Source organism: Crocodylus porosus, unplaced genomic scaffold, assembly GCF_001723895.1.
Source record: "Crocodylus porosus isolate Cpor-Errol unplaced genomic scaffold, CroPor_comp1, whole genome shotgun sequence".
Taxonomy (NCBI): Eukaryota; Metazoa; Chordata; order Crocodylia; family Crocodylidae; genus Crocodylus; species Crocodylus porosus.
Window position 1 is genome coordinate 55,274,952 of NW_017728951.1, and position 20,930 is coordinate 55,295,881.

Consider the following 20,930-nt stretch of genomic DNA (forward strand, 5'->3'; position numbering starts at 1 on the left):
TTTTTAATAATATTTCTAACAATAGCATAAGCTTGCAGAGAAGAGAGGTTTGTCTGTCCATGGTCTGTATAAGAAGAAAGGGTTTGAAGGCAAAGGGAAAGTCAAGAGAAAGAAGTAAAGATAAAACTGAATTAGGAAGAACTGAAAAGGCATTGCAGCCATTCGTTCTCTCACACCTTGGGAACTCTTGCAAAAAGGGAAGGGTGATTGGCTCGCAAGGACACTACACTTCTAACAATTCTGATCTCACATAGTCAGGTTAACTTGGTCACTCACATGTAAGAATATACAGAGGTTATATCCTGGATGAGGGTCTGGCCTTGCCTTGCTTTGTCATCTGCTCTACTGTAGATTTGCCAGCTGACATTACAGGCCCCTGGAGCAGTCAAAAACCCAAGTATACAAGGGTCTTTGCCATGTCTCCTCTGCCTAAAACTGAATGTGGCATGTCACAGGCACCAAAGTCTTTTGTATAGGATAGCATAGCGTTGCCTATGGGGACTCTGTGATTGTCATTTGAGGTCTGGGAGACTGGACATCTAGTCTCTTTGTAGTTGCTTTACTGCCATAGCTTACATAAAGGAGCCTGCAGCACCAGTGACCAGGGCCTATTAGCAATATTCAACACTTGCTTTTTATTAAGAGGGCTTCTTATCAAGGAAGTTCTGTAGGTTACTATTAAATAAAGGTATTTGCAATTCCTTTATAAACTTTCTTCATTTTTGCTGATACAGAACTTCTGGAGATATTATTTGTATCTTAAGTAATCAGGGTTCCGGATACAATGTTTGGATGATGTCTGAGTTAACCTTTCCAAACCAGGAAACATATGTATCCTGTAATTGTTTTATTTTCTTTCTTAACTTTGCTTTTACCTAAAAAAAAAAAAAAAAAAAAAAAAAGTCTTTTGTTTTGTTTAATTTCTAAACTTTAATTTGTTTTTCATTTTGACAATTTTTTAAAAGTGAGCATAGAAGAAAGGAAATGAATCAAAGTAATGGTACTATTTGTTGCTTGATACTTGGCGTCTAGCTTGCTTTTTATTGGGACTCTCTCACATTGAATTGGAAAAAAACCAAATTTTTGCTTCCTAAGTTTACTGTCCTTCTACATATGCTCTTACTCTGTCAACATCACCACAATATTTGTACACATTCCAGTAGTGTATTAAATAATGTGACTAATGCTTATATTGTTTGTTCTTGTCTTCTACAAAGCAGAAGTGTGTGTGCATGCATGCAACACAACTTTGATAAGGTTTTCATTTCCTTCAGACAAACATTTTGCTATGTGTCTGTATCTGAGAATGTAGGTCAAAGAAATGTGCCATGCATGTGGATTAGTAGGTGGTGAAATTTGTGATGGTCCCTATTTCTTCTGGGAGTTTAATCCACAGGCTTAGACTGACCCCAAGAAAATATTTGAGGGCCAAATCCTGTCTCTAAAACTTCAGTCAATATAATTAGCAATGAAACAAACAATTCCATTGTCATGAAATATTTTAACACACACAGTAACTAGAAATTCTTAATCCTAAATTTCAATATCCCAATTCAAAATCCCCTATTCTATCTTGTATTTCACTATATTGTATTTTTTTTGTGTGTAATCAGAACAGGTAGCAGCTGTGGCAGGAGGTGTGATAGGAGGGATCCTTTTATTCACCCTTATTGGAATAGCTCTATACTTGCTTTGGAAGAAGTTATGCTTCCTACCTTCTTATGAAGAACTTGTCAATCCAGTTACTCCACCATGTCTGGAGCCCAGTCTACAGGATCAGAATCTTACCCAATCGTCCCCTGCAATTCAACCAAAAAGCACAAGGTGAAAATATTTCTTCCTATCACAGGCTACTGCTTATTAAACTGCATGCCTGTCATCCTGCCGATGTCAAAATGTAGGCAGACACGCACACTAGAGCAGTGGTTCTCAATACTTTTCGACTCAAGGCCCTTCCCTGTAGACATGAGGTCCCCCCTCAGAAAATGCTATTTGTTGGTGAAATCAAATTTATGGTCAGTACTATCTGGTGATGCTCAGAATGAAATTTTTCAAGAACCTAGTGATCAAGGAATTAATGAAGCAGTAGACCAGAAGGAAAAAAGTGTGTGTGTGTGGGGGGGCTAATGTTATGTTTTCAGTCTCCAAAACAAAACAAGCAACCCCCCTGCCTGCTTTTACACATTACTTGAGGATTAAAGGGATTTGTCTAAAAATATGTTTGTATTTACAGAGTCTAGCACAGCGATGTGCCAGGTTCCTGGTTGGGTGCTCTAAGATCTGCCACAATACAAGCAACTTTTTACAATTTACATAAGCATAGAATAAAAAGTATTATGTTGTTTGGTTGAGTGATACAGATATAATTTATGGAAAACTTTGAAATTATAATGATACTAAATACATGTTCCTGTTACCAAATGTGGTTTTCTTAGTTTTAATGGAAAAGTTGATAGTGGTTGTTGTCATTGAGCAGAACTAGAAGTGTTCCATTCATCATTCCACCAAAAATTCATGCGCAAGACTGGATTAATCTGACAAATGAAGAGCAGATCCAGGAGGACAATGAGCTGTACATGACCCCTCAGCCTGGATCTCGGTCATCTTTTCATTCCTTGGGTATGATGACACTGCAAAGGTGGGACAGACTATTGGAAAGGAAATGATACTGAGTAGCATCTTTGCTGTGAATTTACTACAGTATTCAACAGGAATAGTCCCAACCACTTCCTGTGTTTTCCTGCAAAATTGGGCCACAAGAAACCATCAGCCCTGCCTCCCCACTATCTTCCACATGCACAACACTGTAGACTGCTATGACAGTGTTCACCTCTCCAGATGGGTGGGCACAGCCAGTTGCAGTTGTTGCAGCCTACAAGGGCTGCAGCAACTACTTTCTCCCAGGAGCCGTGCAAAGCAGTCACTGTCTATAACACTGGTGCCCAAACTTGTTGCTCTGTGGATTGGATCCACTCTGTGGGACCAATCTGGCATGCACAGGGCTGGGGCCCCAGACAATACAGAGTGAATCAGGCACTGGTCCTGCATGGTATATGGTGGCTGCAGCCGCAGCCACAGCCTTGTGTGGGATGGGGCCTGAAATGTCAGCCCTGTGCTGTTTCAGGATCAGGCCCTGCCACCCATCCTCAGCCCACTTATTCAGGATCAGGCTCATTGCCCCACCCCCATGTGCTCCAGATCAGGCCAAACTACCCCACATATTACAGATCAGGCCCCATAGCCCCTCCCCACTGCTATGCACTCAGGATCTGGGTCAAATCACCCCACATGCACAGGATTGGGCCCCACTGCTTGCCCTCAGCCACACATCAAACCATACTGTTCCAGCCCCATGTGTGCCTGGTTGGGCCCTGTCATCCACCTCTGTGCATATAGGCAGGATCTTATGCACAGGGCCATGTCATGTGGCCCATAGGGCTCAGAAATTTGGTGGTGGAGGACTGGTGGCAGAATTGCTAACACTCCACTGCCAAGTTTCCAGACTTCTGGGGAGCCCCACAGGCCAAATCACACAGCTCTCCAGGCATCTGGCCCATGGGCCCTGCTCTGTAATAAAAGGAATAAAAGAGATGGGCCCTAGAAGCAAACATTTCCCAAGTTTTGAATTCAGAGAGTTCAAACCTTGTATTTATATGTAGAAGCAGCTTGTCAGTAAACAAGAACAATACATGGTTTCCCTTAAAGTCAACCTGATTTCTTTTTCTATTTTTTTTTTTTTTTTTATTTTACAAAGCTGGGGCTTATGTTATAGGATCCATCAATCCAGAACTGTACAAGGACCCTGAAGACAACAGCGAGACAAACTTCCCTGAGGGCAACATTGGTCGTCTTTGGTTCTCAGTGGAATATGAGCAAGAAACAGAGAGGCTCCTTGTCTTCTTGATTAAAGCCAGAAACCTTCAGGCCCCTGCAGATTCCTGTAGTCCCTTTGTTAAAATCTACCTGTTGCCAGATGAAAGGCGTTTCCTGCAATCCAAAACCAAATGCAAAACCTCCAACCCACATTTTGATGAAAACTTTGTTTTTCAGGTACCTGCTTTTTAACTGGATTTTTGCCTATGATGTTTCACTCTGAATATAAGGGAAATAAGATCAAAGGAAGTAAGATAGGCTAGGTAGTCAAGAGGGCTACATCATCTCATGATGAACTTTTCCCAACACATATATGGCCATGACTAGCTGGTAAAAACGTTCCAATGAAGCAAGTTTTTGCCCAGAAGTGATGATTCATCGCAACTAAAATACTTTGCAAGAATGAACCATTTTCAACAAACTTCTGTCAAAACATAGGCACGTGTTCTCTTGGACATTTGTCTGCTTTCATGCCAACTCTAGTCAGTCTAGTTTGGGGTGCTTAGAGACCCTAGACTTTCCAGGTCAATTACTCCAGGATAGCCCTTCCACATAGACTGACACAGTTGGGAAATCAGTGTTTCCAGAGCTTCAGTCTCCTTGCTGCAGAACCTGGAAGACCTAGGAGTTCTGGCTCCACAGCAGTGAATCAAAATCCTGAGACCACTGACTTGGACTGGGGTTCATTGGGGTTCCAAGCTTCCTTATTAGTAGGCATTCAGGTTTTCTGATTTTAAAAAAAATCCCTACTTTCTGGATTAAAAAAGTAACCCCAAATCTACTTTTTCCATGATTAAAATGAAACACCATTAATTACATATATCTGTGTGTGTGTATATTTATCTACATGCACACACACGCATATATTAGTGGTGTTTCATTTTAATCATGGAAAAAAATGGATTTTGGGTTACTTTTTTTAATCCAAAAATTGTGGGAGGGGAGTTATCAGAGAACCTGGATCCCTGCTGTTTAGTAAGTGGGAGCCTGGCCATCCTGGGAACTCCAGCTCAAGTCAGTGATCTGTTGCAGAACTGAATGACTAGAAGCACTGAAAGTTTTAGCATAAACCAGACAGCTCCTGGATTTTGTGATAGATATTTTATATAATTTCTGATTTTAATAAATTAGTAATTTTCAATGCATTTTTCCAAAGAAAAATGCATACTCATAAACCAAAAGGAGGGTCAATCATACAAGGTATTTTGCTAGCTATATGGCTATACATTTATATTTTTGAGTACAGAAACAAGCCTGAAAAATAATTTAGACATTCCTGTTATTGTGTGTCCTGATGATAAACTATGGAGCTATGTAATACATTGCTTTTGTCATAACATTTTTAACAAACATCTTTACCTGATCTGTTAATCCATTAACCTAAAACTACTAATATTTTCCTACTTCTGAGAAGCTTAAAAACAAACCAAATAATAAACAATCTCTCTTAAATTTGTGAACTGGTTTTACTCCTCTCAAAATGTAATTCTTTGGCCCCGGAATTACCCTGTATTAAGATTTCAGGTGGGTAATGTCCATAGTTAGTAAAGTGATAGGTTGAAGGTATGACATCTAGCAACACTACAATGCTAAAAGCATCAGTTTTGAACTACTAGGAAATGCATGCCTTCCCAGGGGATACCAGTTGCTTCTAGAAGTGGAACATCACACAATATCATACTTTCACAATATTAATTTATATTAATTTACAAACTATTTGAAGTACATTCTAGAGATTTTACAATTATATTAATACTATTTTTGTTTGGATCCTAGGAGCTCTTTGCACAATTGTGACTTCACACACTTAAAACACTGGGCTTAAAACATTTTTTTTCAAATTCCAATTCTCCAACACGTTTCAAAAAAAATCTGTCTTAAATATACATGATGATTATATTCTACATAGTGGTATAAATAATTCAGTAGCACCCATTTGGTCTATATTGAAATACTTTTCCTATTCTTGCACAGGCTTCCAGTAAAACATTACACCAAAGAACCCTGAAGTTCTTGGTCTTTCACACTGATAAACAGAAAAGGCATCACCTCCTGGGCCAAGTTATTTTGCCTTTGAGAAATGAAACACTAACTAGTGACAGCAAACTGGTCATCTGGAGAGATCTGGAGGCAGAAAACCTGGAGGTAGGCAACTAAGCAAAGGGTTAAATAAATGAGGTAACTATTACTCTGACTTGTGTTTTTAAATTTTCCATCTTGATGGGCCTACTAGGATGGCTAGGGAACATACAGTAACTACATGTGGACATGAATGGGACCGAAGAACATGAAATCAAATAATATATTGTTTTGTTGAACCCTGACATAATAACATTCAGCTCTACAGAACTTCTGATGTTTCCCCAACATGGACTTAACACTGGAATAGCTGCATGCATAGATATCTACCTATTCCACAGCTTAAACAAAATGCAGTAGCTAAGCGTTAGAACACTTTCTATTGTTATTTGTTATAAGCTGTGTACAGATAACTTTCTTCCACCCCACCCTTAGGAGAGCCCATTTCTTGACAGCCTGTACTCTCCCCTACCTGGGAAAGGGACAGACTGTCAAGTGGCAGATGGTAGCTGCTAAACAGCAGCTGCCACAGACTGCCCTAGAAGGGCCCCAGGCCCAGGAGAATGACCCCCAATCCTGTCAGCCCTGATGGGGGGCCTTCCAAGTTCTCCTCTGCAAGAGAATAGCCCTGCTCCTTGCACTTCTCTGGGCTGGCCTGGAGAAGTGCAGGGTGGATGGGGAGCACTCAGCCACTGAGGCAAACCTCTGGGACCCTTGCCACAGGGGAATGACAGCTGCCTCACCATATACTACTTTGGTCTGAACCAGAGTAGTGTGGGGCAAGGCAAGGGCTTTTCATCAAGCTTTGACACTGCCACACAACAGCCTGCTTCATCCTATTCTGCCCTGGGAGGCAAGGGAAAGTTGGTAGGGCTGGGAGCCAGACTTGAGATGCCTTCCCCCAAGCACATTTCCCAGCTTCTCTGCCTTTTAAACTGCAAGTGGAAGCCAGCATGGCTGAGAATCAGACTTACAAGCCCAGCTACTGGCTGTGCCAACTTTTCAATTCCCAGCCATGTTGTTCAGCTGAGCAGTGAGGGAAAAGAAAAGGAAACCAGTGGAGCCCAAAGCTAGTTTTGTAAGCCTAGCTTGCTGCCCCTGCTCAGCTGAGTTGTGGGGAAAGGGAGGGTGCAGGGGGAAGCAGGTGGGGAGCAACACTTGCTGCGCTTGGCTCCTAGTGCCTGGAGCAGAGGCATGCCAAAACCCCTTGCTGCTTCTCACACTGGGAGCTCTGGTGTGAACCGGGCGGAGAGCAGCTGGAGTTGCTCATCCTTTCGTCTCATGTCTGTGGGATTGGGGAACAGCTGCCTCTTGTTCCTTCTCCAGATGGGGATGACCCTGGTCTCAGGAAGGCAGGGGCCCTTTCTCCTAACTCCACTCCTCCTTGTTCCTAGGAGGAGTTAAACTGGTGAAAAGCTTGCAGACATTAAGTCTCCCAGGAGAAGCTCCTGGGAGCAATTTAACTCTGGTTGTTCCTGGGATATTTTTCTCTCAGAGCAGCCATTTTTGCTCAGGGAGAAAAAGCTTGAATGGCTGCACGCTTTTGTTTTCTAATGGGAGAATGGAAATGTTTGTAGAAACTGAGTGTCTGTACATGGCCAGAAATTAAAAAGAGGAGAGAAAAGCAGGTCACAGCAAAACAAAAAGAATGCTGTACCCTCAAAAATAGTAATTCAAATGTACAGGAATGTTGCAGATGAGCCTTTAAGGAACCTTCTCATTTGTTAGCACTTTCATAACACATCAACAAGTTTGACCCCATTCAATTAAACCTACAAAAACAGATATTTAGCTGGTGACAAGTCTGGAATTCTTTATATTGCCCAACGGCTACAGCATTACTCATGCTGGTCCTGAGGGGAGAAAGGTTGTGGGAAGTGTGGGAGTATGAAGCAACACTTTGATAATGTGCAATAGAGGGATGGGGGGTCACATGAGACTAGCAGTTAAAAAGAGGGTACAAAACTTTTTTGCTGACATCAGCGTATTTACTCATGTAAATAAAGTGAAGGATTTAGTGTGAGGGAGCATACTGGAATCTCTTGAATAGTACACTGCAAAAGCACTTTTGTCTAATATAACCAACACCAAAATACTGCTCATTGCAAATGAAATACAAAGACATTAGAGTTCATTTTCCATTCTTAAAGTGGCAGAAAACACTGCCCATCTGTATATGACTGTAAGTGGCAGGAAGTGTCCGTCTGTATATGACTGAAGAGAGATCCTTTCAGTTGAATTTTACCAGTAATCTTCTGCTTACAAAGCCCCCTTCAGAGTATGGAGATATCCAGTTCTCCCTCAGCTATAATGACTACCTGGGACGTCTCAGTGTGGTGGTGCTAAGAGCAAGGGGATTGAAGCTACAAGATGAGAGCTTTACTACAAGTGAGTATTGCCTTACTCTCAGTTTACCACTCCAGAATTCCTGTTTTAATTTATTCCTACCCTGTTCATCCACCGCCAAGCTTGCATTGACCCCATTTGAATAACTAAACACCAGCATGATTTAATTTCAGAATTAACAGAAACGAAGTTTTGTGTTACTGTGCTAACTAGATGTTGATAACTTTTATTTATTGTGCCTGAAGCTTGGTGCCCACAATTAACTGTGAACATGGTTGTTGGCCTCCAAATCAGAAAAGGCTACATTTCAGAGATCCATAGGCTCTGAATCATGGGTTCAAAATAATATCTGAACCCAACTGTGTGACTTCAGTGCACTTCTAGAAACTTGTGAAGTATTGTAATTGCAACATCATTTGTGCAGCTCACAGTGTAAGGTGTAACAAGGCTCTTACTGACAGAGATGAAATGCTGCTGTATCAGGTATCTCTAAACATCCAGACTTCAGGCATTATTATAAAATGCTAAAATGATGTTTTCTGAATTCAATATGTAAAATGCAGCACGTAAAAACAAGATACATATTGCATTTTGTTTCTAGAGATGGGTTTGCCTTCCTCAAGGCAGAACTGATATTAAAAACAAACAAACAAAATAATTTTCCAATAAGCAAAGACATGAGGTCAAAAGCCATGCCCTAGTTGTAAAGGCATGGCTTTAAGAACAGCTACTATAAATGGGCCTTAGAGAGCAGAGATAAGGAAAACATTTATTAGGGTTGTGCGAAACAGTTATGTTTCAATTTGGTTTTGGATTCAGCTATTTCGGAGGGACAGTGATTTGTTTTGGTATTTTGGATCACTGTTCCGTTTTGATTTGGCCAACTCTGTTTTGGAGTTTGGATGCTGTTTCAGTGATTTGGCCATAGGCATGGGTGTCTCGTGCTTGAGTTGGGGGGGAAGGGTCCCCCAGTGCCTGATCCTGCTGACTGGGGGGGGGGGGCGGCCAATCTCACTCACCATGAAAGCAGTGCTCTGCTCCCCAGCTGGCACTCGCAGGGGGGACATCGGTGCATTCCTACGTGTTGCCCCTGGCCATAGGCTATAATGGGGAATCACTAAAATGCCTGAACTTTGTCACTTCTTGCCTGGTTCAGATGACAATTGCAGGGATGGTAGCCCTGTCTGAGGGCATGAAGTCTGCCAAGTTTCAAGGAGATAGGTGCAGGGGTTTTTGTGAAACTGCACCTCAAACTGTTCAAAGCAAAACACATGTTGTGTGTGTGTGTGTATTAAGGCAGAGCAGGATGAAAACAGCAGGCATGGTAGCCTGTAACAGGGGGCCTTCCAGTCAGATCTCCGCCCACCCACCTGTTTTTGGGCCAACCGCCCACCTCTTTTTTTCCTGCCATGCCTTGATGGAAAACTGATTCAGTTGCTTCCCAGGTGGGAGGGTGCCCATTTAGGTGTCTAGGGGTGACATGCATTCCGTAGCTGCCTATCTCCCCTACACTGCAGCCCATGCCTTCACCTCCTCCAGCTGTGGTCCCCTGTCTGGGACCTTTTGCTGCCTTAGGCCGGGCCCCGCCTTCAGCCAGTTGCAAACCTGAGCCTCTTCCTCTGGGCATTCGTCACGGTGGGCCCCTGGCCCTTTGACCCCACTTTGGGTCCTGGCCCCAGCACAGACCAGTTGAGGGTATCTCTGATATCTTTCATTAGACTCACCGAATAGTTGGAACAGTTGGAACAATATATCTTAGGAAGCTTTTGGGTTTTAAAACCCTTTGTCAGGCTGAGGAGGCATCTGCAGTTGGTGCATGTGGTCTTCCTGGATGGACTGAATAGTGAAGAAGCCAGAGGCTGGTATGCATGCAAGAAAGCCAGTTAGTGAAAATATAAATTGAGGTGTGAGGGGGTGAGGGACAAGCTTAGAGGGCAGGGGGTGGTAGCAGGTAAAAGTTGAGAGGTACCTGGGGAGTCAGAGTCAGATGTCAGGCAGGTTATAGTGTGTCAATGGGTGAGGGACAAGCTGGGAGGGCAGGGGATGGGGTGGGAAGGGGGGTGTAGCAGGTAAAAGTGGAGGGGTACCTGGGGAGTCATATGTCTGGCAGGTTATAGTGTGTCAATAAATCTAATGTCTATATTGAGTCCTTGAGTTTTTGTATCCAGGAGGCTGATGAAGTGAAGTTCATAGGCTTGTCTTTAAAGAGTGGTTTGTAAATTCAAACAACCACAGAACCTTGCTAACCTCATCACTAGAAGCAAACTTCCTACAGCCCAAAACACACAGAATATATTCAGACCGTGCCAGGACAAGAAATGCAAAACCTGCCAACATATCTCCAGCACCCCCACAATTATTACATCCCACAACAGAACCATCACCACACCTGGAACTTACAAATGCACCTCCAGAAAAGTTATATATCTCATCCAGTGCACCCAATGCCCTGATGGAAAATATGTAGGAGACACCAAGCAACAACTGCGCACCAGAATGAATGCACACCGGAAATCTATTACAGACAAGAACACCTAACTACCGGTCAGGGCAAATTTCTCACAAGAAAGCCACTCTGTCTCCAGTTTCTCAGGCCTGATCCTCAAAGGGAAATTACAAACCACTTTTCACATGAGCCTATGAACTTCACTTCATCAACCTCCTTGATACAGACACTCATAGACTCAATATAGACATTGGATTTATGACACACTATAACCTGCCAGACATCTGACTCCCCAGGTACCCCTCCACTTCTACCTGCCACATGCACCTTCCCCCCATCCCTCACCCCCTGAAACCTCAATTTACATTTTCACTGACTGGCTTTTTTCCCTGCATTGCATGTTAGCCGCTGGCTTCTTTATTATTCCTTCCATCCAGGAACAGCACACACACCAATTGCAGATGATTCCTCAGCCTGATGAAGGGTTTTAAACCTGACAGCTTGCTAAGATGTATTTCTCTAACTATTCAGTTGGTTTAATAAAAGATATCAGAGTGATCCAAAGACCGTTGTCTGCCTTGTGTGTGTTAAGGCAGAGCAGGATTAATGCAGCAGGGATGGTAGCCTGTGACAGCGGGCCTTCCTGATGCTGGTTAGATCTCGGCCCACCTACCTGTTTCTGGTCCAACTGCCTGGCCCTCTTTTGTCTGCCATGCCTTGATGGAAAACTGATTAAGATGTTACCCAGGCAGGAGATAGCCCATTTAGCTCCCTGATGTGTAGGGGTGACATCCATTCTGCAGCTCCATACCTACCCTAGCCTGTGGCCCATGTCTCGCAGATGTTATTCCAGGCAGCTAAGCTCACCTGGAACCTCACAACTCTACTGCAACCAGCAAGCCTCAGGCCTCTCAAAGATCTTACAGGTCTGGGTTTTCCCTAGCTAGGACCGTGCGTGTGCATGGTGGCTGGAGTTTATAAGGTTGCCTCCTACCCACCTTTCATCAGGAAGGTTTGTGGTCCTGGCATTTCTTGGGGGCTGCCGTGCCACCAGCAGTCCCACCAGGCCTCACAACCCTGGCAGGGTGCAGTTTTAGGTCATTTTCAGGACCTGGGGCCTCCTCCTTCCCCATAGCCCCGGTCCATACTTCCAAATTCATCCTGCCGTGGGAGCTCAGCAAGAAGATGATCTTCCTCTGCTGGCTAATGATACAGTGAATGGTGCCTCCAGCTCTGAAAGCAGAGCATTAAATGGTTTAAAAAATAAATAAATAAATAAATAGAGGAAATAGGTGCAGACAGTAAGGATGGTGGCATTCACCCCGTCTGCATGTGGAGCTTGGGGAACACCAGCAGCAGGAGATTCACCTTGAGGAACACCAGCTGCTCTACCAAACCAGGATCCAAGAAGGTGCAGAGGGGTGCCACAACATCCCCAGCAGCACTGAACACCCTCTTGCTCAGAACACTGGTTGGTGGACAGGACAGGTGTTCCTGAGCAACTGTAGCCAGATTCATGCATGGCCTTCTGTTGCTCAACCAGCCTTTTGAGCATCAGGTATGTGGCGATCCGCCAAGTCTCCACATCCTGCATAATTTTGTGCTGTGTGCTGGTCAGCGATGCCTGTTTCTCCTGCAGCATCTTCCACCCGCCACCTTCCTGCATTTCAAAATGAGCTGGCTGGTTGTGATGGTGCCATCACCGGGATCCCTGTTCCCCTGCGAGGCATCCCTGATTATGAGGTGGAACTTGTGTGCCACACAGAGGATGCCAAAGAGTTGGCATCACACACCACCTTAACCATATTGGACTTGTTGTCAGTGACCACAAACCCACAAGTGAGCTCACCCTGCCCAATGAGCCACCCCTGCACCATGCGGTTCATGGCCCCCATGATCTCCGTTGCTGTGTGGGACTCATCCATCACCTCGGCTTGAAGGAGAACCCACCGATGGCCTGACTGATCACACCAGTGCCCTATGGAAGAGAGGTAGGTATGATCTCCACCCGGACTGCTACAGATGTCTGAGGTGACATGTAAGGCTACCCGTGGCCCTGCCTTGCACAGCTCCTCCCTCAAGTACTCCCTGCATGCCTCGTACAGGGAGCGCACCACCATCCTGCTGAAGGTGGTGTGTGCGGGACTGGGTAGGATGGGGCCATGAGCACCATGAGCTGCTTGAACCCTGGCCACTCAACAAAGGAGAAGGGCTGGCCAGCCAGAGCAAGCATCTCCCCAATACTCTGGGTGACCTCACTTGGTTTTGGAATGCACCTCCCTTTCCCTCAGCCTTTCCCCCACTGGTCCAGGGTGGCTGGCCTCTACTTATGGGGGACAGGAGCTTTGGAACGAGGAGGGAACTTCCTCTTGGGCACGTTCCCACTGGTGCCAGGCTGAGAAGCATGGGCTAGGGGGTGGTGCCTCCTGAGATGCATCAGCATACCCATGATGCTGAAGTGTTTCACCTCCTTGCCCCAGCTGGCGTTGCACTGGCACTACAGGCAGATGGCATGTGGAGTCATCTGCCACCTGAAACTGATCCCACACTACACTACCCCCTAGTTTCTGGGGGTGCGCATAAGGATCCTACCTTATCCCCCCTCCTCAGCAGGCAGAGGCACAATGGCGGGGGATGTTGAGCCACCTGCCCCCACAACCTTCTCCATAGTGCCTTCTGTAGGAGACCTGGCTCTAGGGGAACTCTGAGGCGTGTGGAGCTTAAACTCAGATTCCCCCTCCCCCAGAACTTCTCTGGCTATGGCCCTCAGCTCCACTGCTTCCAGATCCAGCTCCTCCTCTGGCACTGGAAAGCTCAAGCTGGGAACTGAAATTGGGGTGGGGGACACTGTCATGATGGTGCTTATCATGCTGGTGGTGCTGGTTGTTATTATTATTTCTGGTGTTAGTGGAGATGGGGCAGATGCAGACACTGCTCCCATATCCTTGCTCCCACTAGCAGCAGGATCCTCATGCCTGCTAGGGAAGAAGGTGCATCTGTCTGGGGGGGGGGGGAGGGCGGAACTTGTAGCTCTCACTTTGGCCCTTCTGCCCTCCCCTCCACCGGAAGACTGGGCACCTGCCTTTTCAGCATGCTTCATATTTGGTGTGCTGGAAAATGTGTCTGCATGTGTATATGTGTAGTGCTTTCCTGCACAGTGATGAGACACTGCCATACTGTCTTTTTTTACAGCTTTTTTTGGGGTGAAAAAAAATAACAAGAATAAACAACAGGATTTTGGGGGAAGAAATATTTGAAAGGGATTAACAACAGGGATGGCAGGCAAGGATAAGTGGGAAAGGATTGGCTAATAGTTGGCTACAACTTGCTGGCAAGAAACTACCTACTGCTGCCAGCCTAGACCCTTCAGATGCTATACTCTGCTGCTTGTGCTGCAAGAGACAGATCTCACGAAAGGCAGAGAGCAGTTCACAAACAGCCTTATATGTTCTTTCTCCATCCCTCCCTCAGAGAACCAGGATTGGAACAGACCTCAGAGACAGATCGCAGACACTAGCCAGCTACAGCTGCCAATACCAGAGCAGTCCTTGCCCCCTTCTTCTGAGTTTCTTTTTCCCAGATCAATCCTGCCTCTGGAACGTTTAGGATAGTTCTGTTTAATTTCAGAGCTATTTCGGAGCCTTTTGTTCCAATTCAGATTCGGTGTTCCAGATGATGAAATGGGCTGAAACACCTCCAAAATGAAACAGTTGCCAAAGTTTTGCACAGCCCTAACATTTATATGACTGGCTTTTGGGAAATGAATTACAAATGATGTAGGTGAAACATCCTAAGAGTGGAAAAGCTTAAACATGGACAGTTCTTCATTGTCATTACCTTTATGACCCAGAGGAGAAAGCTTCTTATACTTGATCTTTCTTCTAAGTGAAACTTTGAAATTTTTCAACAGCAAGAGCTAAATTCACTTTGTTTCTTTCAATACACATGCCACAAAGCTGCTGTGTTAATTTGATGCCACAGTCTTGCAGGTTATTATAGTAACCATCAGTACACTGATGGAAGGCATGACACTCTCCAGGAGGAAGGAAGGAAGAATGGTCAACAAACAGTTCCCCAGGCTAAATGATAAATACTTAATAAATTAAATCAATCAGTCCTTATTTCCTTTGGTAATGCTTTTTTAGTACAGCTGACTTGGTGATTGCTGACTCTCTTGCAGATGCTAAAGAAAACCTATGTGAGAAGTCTCTTGTGTTTACTCCACTATGTTTCCTTGTATGGGTGATATTTGAAGCAAGGTCTATGGTAGTCTGATGTAAGATACAGATCAATAAAGGGGTATTTACTGATTGAATAAAGCTGGAGAGTGAATTTAGTGTTTTTAAAAATAAGTGTGATGACTTGACAGAGCCTGCTAAACCCAGTCTCTCTTGAATGTAAACTGCTGAATACCAAGATGTGTAATGTCTGTGAATGGGATGTAGGAGTAGAATGTTAACCTCCAAACTCCTGTTTGGACCAATAACTTTCACTGAATTGAATGAGATTAAAAACCATATAATCTGAGAAGTGAGGTGAATGTCGTTGCAACACATGAAAAGCAAATGCACCAAACCTAGTGTTTCTGCTTTAACCATCAAGTGTTACTTCCAAAACTGATTCTCCAGTTACAAGAATAATTTAGTACGGCACCCAGGAATTTTTCTTTTTATTGAGGTAAAGAGGATTATATCACATCAAAACTAAATTAACAGGATCCAAAAAAGGATTAACTATTTATATGGAAATCATGCTATCTACTGTTGTTATAACCAAGTATAACATTTTAGAAGGGTCACCTGATCTTTGGTTTAAGCCCTGGAGCACGTCTGATTGTTAGAGACTAGTATTAGATCTGTATAAAACCAGAGTTTTATTCCATCTCTGTCTACTGAGGAGTTCTTGCATGTTCCTCTTAAATGTTTCATATTAGTCAAAGATAGGATACTAGAAAAGATAAAGATCTTTTTATTCTCCCATTGCCAGTTGTGGGATCACTCCTGACATTTCTAATCAACTTAACAGTCAACTCTGGAAATTATAGTACTGCTAAACTTCTGCATTAATGAACTGAGGAACAGGGAGTAGCAAGTAAAGCAGCAGCAGGGGAGCTTGTATTGCTTTTAGGGAAAAGACAGCTGTATAGTCAGCAAGAGGAAAGTTCTTATGTATTTTCCAGTGAATATTTAAACTGGGGGGAAACGGAAAATATTCAGACCACTTCGGACTTTAGCAGATTCAGATGTAAGCTGAACAACAATGAAGAGTGGGGATGGTATAGATCAGGAAGCAACGGAAGACATTACGTTTCTTTCTTCCCCCTCTCTTTTTTTCCTTTTTGCGAAGTCTCTGAAAGACAAAAAATTTAAACAGACACTACACAACTTTTATTTGCCAGGTGCCAGTATCTTCTACAAACTTCCTTTCCAGTGTGCCAAGATGAAGGGCAAGAAATCAGTGACATTATAAATCTCTGTCTTGAATGTAATGCCACTTTCCTTGATGGGAACCTAAAGTGTTTTCACTAGATAGCATCACTGTGTTTTCACTAGATAGCATCATACCTATTTTATAAGCCTTCATTAACCTTTTTATGATACACAGCATCTGAAAGCATGGAATTGCTTTCAGTTATCTTTGTACTTTTCGTCTCAGTGCTCTTGACATGTTGTTGCTTTCTTTTCTTAATCTTGTTTCATTGCAGGTGTGTATGTCAAAGTGGCACTGATGAACCACAATAAATTCATCAAGTGTAAAAAGACAGCAGCTGTTCTAGGATCCCCCAATCCAGTATATAATGAATCCTTCAGCTTCAAGACAGACCAGAAAGAGCTGGATACAGCAAGCCTGAGCCTGTCTGTGGTTCAGAAAGCTGAGGATGACAGTAAGCAATATAATTTACTGTACCTGAGATGTCCTAAAGCTTGTTAGGCTCTTGTACACTGGCATAAGTCTACTCTGGATAATTCTAAACTGAGAGAAGCACAATGGTACTTATTAATAGGAAAGTTGGGTATTTCAGAAGCTGCTGCTTAGATGGTTAAGCCACTGGAAAAGGGTTCAGAAAAGCTAATAACGTTGTTTTAAAATATAATATATATTTTTCTTTAGCAAAAGAGTATTCATACTTATGAATGAACCTGCAGTGGGAAACAGTAATTTTAGAGATTTGCAGTAGTCTGCCTTAGTGTGTTACTTGCACATCTTTCAGAGACCAGGGATGTCTAAATAGTGATTCTCAACCAGGATGCTATGGCACCCTGGGGTGCCACAAGATTCATTTTAGGGTGCAGCATGCAGCCACTTAATATTAGCACCTACACCTACACATTGACAAGAAAAACCCAGAGATTTCAAGTAGGAATCCATAGTGTCAAAAACATTATGACCTGTTATGGTCTTTCTGAGTCCTGGGCAACAGAAGATTTGCTCCATTCTTCTGTAGTCAAGAAGTGAGTGAAAGTTAAGAGCTAGCATTTTCTGACAGGTGCCTTGAGTCTAACAAGGTTAAGAACCACTAGTTCCTTGCTTGTTATATTCTGATGAGAATGGGAAATCATTCATAGTAAAGGTGGATAACTGCACATTTAATTCAATACTTGATTTACAGTAATATTTAGAATAATTTGGACAGAAGACAGACTGTGGGTATATACATCTCTTTGAAATTAAACTACAGGTCAGCAACAGAAATGTTGTGACCTAGGAAGCATCCATATATTATCTGGTTATTATCCTTTTTCTCAAATCTAAACATGGCCTTAGTACTGAAACAGAAATAACTTTCACAAGATTCAAGTGCCAAGATTAAATTTTCACAAGATTCAAGTGTAAAATCTTGCCAAAAGTTACATAATGATCTGACTCTGGAATTAGTGATATCATCTGTATTAGAATCAACACACAAATCCATAGCAATTTTCATGCAAGTATCTCAAAATGCTTTACATACCTAAAAATAAATCCAGTTATGATGGGTGCAAATTACTAAACCCATTTTACAGATGAAAAATTGAAGCATGGAAAAGTTAAATGATTTGCTCAGTTTCAGACTGAGTCAATGGTCCAGAGCTGGAAACAGAATCCATAACTTCCAACCTCTGATTTGGTACTGCAGTAACTGAGAAGTCTTCTTTCCTATAAAGAGCCTTTCACCTCCAAGTCTCAGCCAGTTTGCAGCTGACCAAAGCAGGATATATTTTGAAGTAACTCTTGAGGTGTAAGGACTGGAATTAAAACATATGTATACAAGATTGGAGCATACTGGAAGAGTACTATAACTCAAGATATAGGGTTCTTATACAACCTACATTTTTTTCACAAAAAATGTCACCCTTGAAACTCTCCACACCTGTGACAACATATATGCATGGCTGCAGAGCTTTTTTAAAATGGCTGATTATGTGGAAAATTAACCCTGGTCAAATGAGTAAGTACCTACTGAAATCATGGCAGAAGTGTGCACAGTGGCTCCCTTAATCTTGCAGTTTCCCTCATGACTCTCCCCACTGCTCGCTCTTGACTGGCAGGGAGGCGAGAACCACAATATGGTTTTTGCCTCCCATTACTGAGTACCCCTGCTGCTTGCTGCTGACAGTCTGGGAGGTAAAAACAGCGCCATATTTAAAACTGCAGTTTAAGTTTCCCTGCTGGTAAGGAGCAAGTGGCAGGGCCCCTCCGTGAATCAGTGTGTGGGGGCACATGGGGAAAACTGCAAGATTAAAGGAGCTGCTGGGCAGTGCACTTCCAGTGTGATTTTGGTAGGTCCCTACAAATAAGGTATTAGATTAAGGCACTCTAAAGCAGAGTGCCATAGGGAACATGTTCCCTCCAGGGTTAATTTTTTGTGTGGAGGAGGACTGGGCTGCTGCTTGTGCCTCCAGGGCTGTTAGCTCTGGTCATTCAGAGCAGCAGGCAGCTCTGGGCTGAGGGGAGTAGGGGCAAGGTGGAAGGGAGACCCCTTGGCTCACAGACTCCTGCCATATGGGGTACTGGGGGGGAACCAGGCTGAGCCCACATGGCAGGGGCTCCCTTCCTCCACCCTGACCTGGGCCTCTTGATAGCAGCAGCATAGAGCTGCCAGCTGCTTTAAATGACCAGAGATGGGGAGGGGAGTGGGGTGGATGTCTGTCTGTTGGGTTGGGGAAGCGCGGGGCCTCTAACTCATGCCACTTTATGTAAAGCACCAGGTGTTAGAGTGGGGCCCTGAACATCTGTAGGTATCCTAACAGCACACTCAACTGGAAATACTTTTTTTTTTAAAAGTTAGTAAAATAAATGCTAATATTCTGATCTTAGGTAAAGATCTAATCAGAGCATTAGCCAGGTACTGGTTACTAACCACCCTTTCTTTTTCTATTCAGAAAGCCACCAACTAGGACGTGTAGTGGTTGGGCCCTATATGTACGCTAGGGGCAGAGAGCTGGAACACTGGAATGAAATGACCAGCAAGCCTAAGGAGCTAGTTAAACGATGGCACACTCTTGCTGTAGCACCTAATTAAGTAACTGGTCCCTCTGCATAGTAGTCAAAGGACACAGACCTCCTATAACACACAAGTGCTGATATGCTTTCTAATCCAAAGACAAGGACACAAAATGGTCCCACCATTTAACCTCTTCCTCCAGCTGACAACTTTATATTTAACCTCCTCTTACATGCACACAACATAGTTGGCTGCTAATACTGTTTCCCTCTTCCTCCAAAATTATTTTTCAGTTCTCTTTAATTATGTACGATAGACCAAATGAAACAAAGATAAGCCTGAGTATAGTAATCCTATATCCAGTAATTTGGGCTACTGATTCTGCCTGCTGGTCACTACATTTTCATGTGGCTGCAATGTAAAACAAGTTAGGAATTGGGCCTAACTGACCGCTGTATTATCCTTGTTCTAGGCCAAGGCAACTTCACTAAAATTAATATGGGTACTTTGGCACTAAATTGGAGTAACACACTGATCAACTGGGCCTAAACTATGTTGGCTGAATACTGTATGTAATGCATATACTATGTTACTTAGAATGACTATACTGTAAATTTGAATGGGAGGGAGTATGATAATATTCAGAACAACCATTAGCACAATTATGTGCATCTCAAGATAACTGTACTTATTTCAACAGTTTAGCTGAATGTCTCCAACTGGCTCAAATTAAAACATTGACTTTCTGGTGAAACTGACAGACAAAGGAGAAGGTACTGAAAATGTTGGCTAAAACTCTCATATTAAAATCTCTTTCCAGCTTGAACTCTGATGAAATAGTTTTAGTGGAAAAGTAAGATGGAACAATTATTTTTAATCAGTGTAAAATAAACAGGACATCCTCTTCCCTCCTTGACTGCTCATCCAGAGCTTGAACCTAGGACCTTTCACACCCAAAACAACAATTATAAATCAGATCAACTAACTTCCTTTTAATGAATCATTTGGTACTTTATGTTCCAATCAGTGTTGTAATTTTTATAGTAGATATAAAACAGGCTCTCTTTCAAACAGGATGCACCATTAATTAGCTTAATACATTAAGCAAAGCATCTCCTGAGAAACTACAGCACTTTTTCTTTTGAAAACACTGCTCCTGTTTGCAAAAGGTACTGTGTGTTGGAATACCTCTAAGATGGGCAGTAGGTACAGTATTTTCAAATCTGGTCTCCCAAGAGAAATGTATATACTTTCCCTTGAATCAGAGTTATCAAGTAACAAAAATGTGTCATAGATCTGGTTTTCCCAGTTTACTCCTCAAAACTGTTTAAAACAGTTTATTATTTAGATAGCTTGCCTGGTTTGGGAAGCAAAATGATATCTAAATGTGTGCTAACTAAATTAATGTAACAATGCAATTGTAGTGACCACTATTTTTACAGTGTGGCACCTTTAAGATAAAAGACAACAACTTATCTGATAAAGGTGAACAATAAATCATCTTTCCTGCACAAGTGCGGGGGGGCTGGACTTGATCTGTAAACTTCCTTCCAGCCCCTAACATCTATGAAACTGTGTATCAGTCATGTTGGTGTTACTAGACCATGTGTAGCTTCAATTAATAATGTATTATTAATGTTCATTTAAATGTTACTAAAGCTAGAAAACAAGGGATTTTTGGTCCTTTGCTTGTACTTGTCAGGTTGACAGTGCATCCATTTCTGTCTCAAACAGTATATAATACACAATAAAAATATTGCA

General features: G+C 43.0%; 1 protein-coding gene across 2 annotated transcripts in view; it reads left to right on the plus strand.

The window, feature by feature from the left end:
- Nucleotides 1–20,923, plus strand: part of LOC109323998 (synaptotagmin-15-like) — a 25,171-nt gene extending 4,248 nt beyond the window's left edge. Inside the window, exons 2-8 of one of the 2 annotated variants that reach the window (XM_019555717.1) lie at nt 1,619–1,824; nt 2,477–2,619; nt 3,755–4,050; nt 5,848–6,018; nt 8,220–8,340; nt 16,449–16,628; nt 19,108–20,923. In XM_019555717.1, coding sequence (XP_019411262.1) covers nt 1,619–1,824; nt 2,477–2,619; nt 3,755–4,050; nt 5,848–6,018; nt 8,220–8,340; nt 16,449–16,628; nt 19,108–19,247 — 1,257 coding nt within the window. In that variant the 3' untranslated portion in view covers nt 19,248–20,923. Of the gene's footprint in view, nt 1–1,613; nt 1,825–2,476; nt 2,620–3,754; nt 4,051–5,847; nt 6,019–8,219; nt 8,341–16,448; nt 16,629–19,107 lie in introns of both variants that reach the window. The other variant, XM_019555718.1, reaches the window with a different exon arrangement.
- Nucleotides 20,924–20,930: the final 7 nt, after the last annotated feature.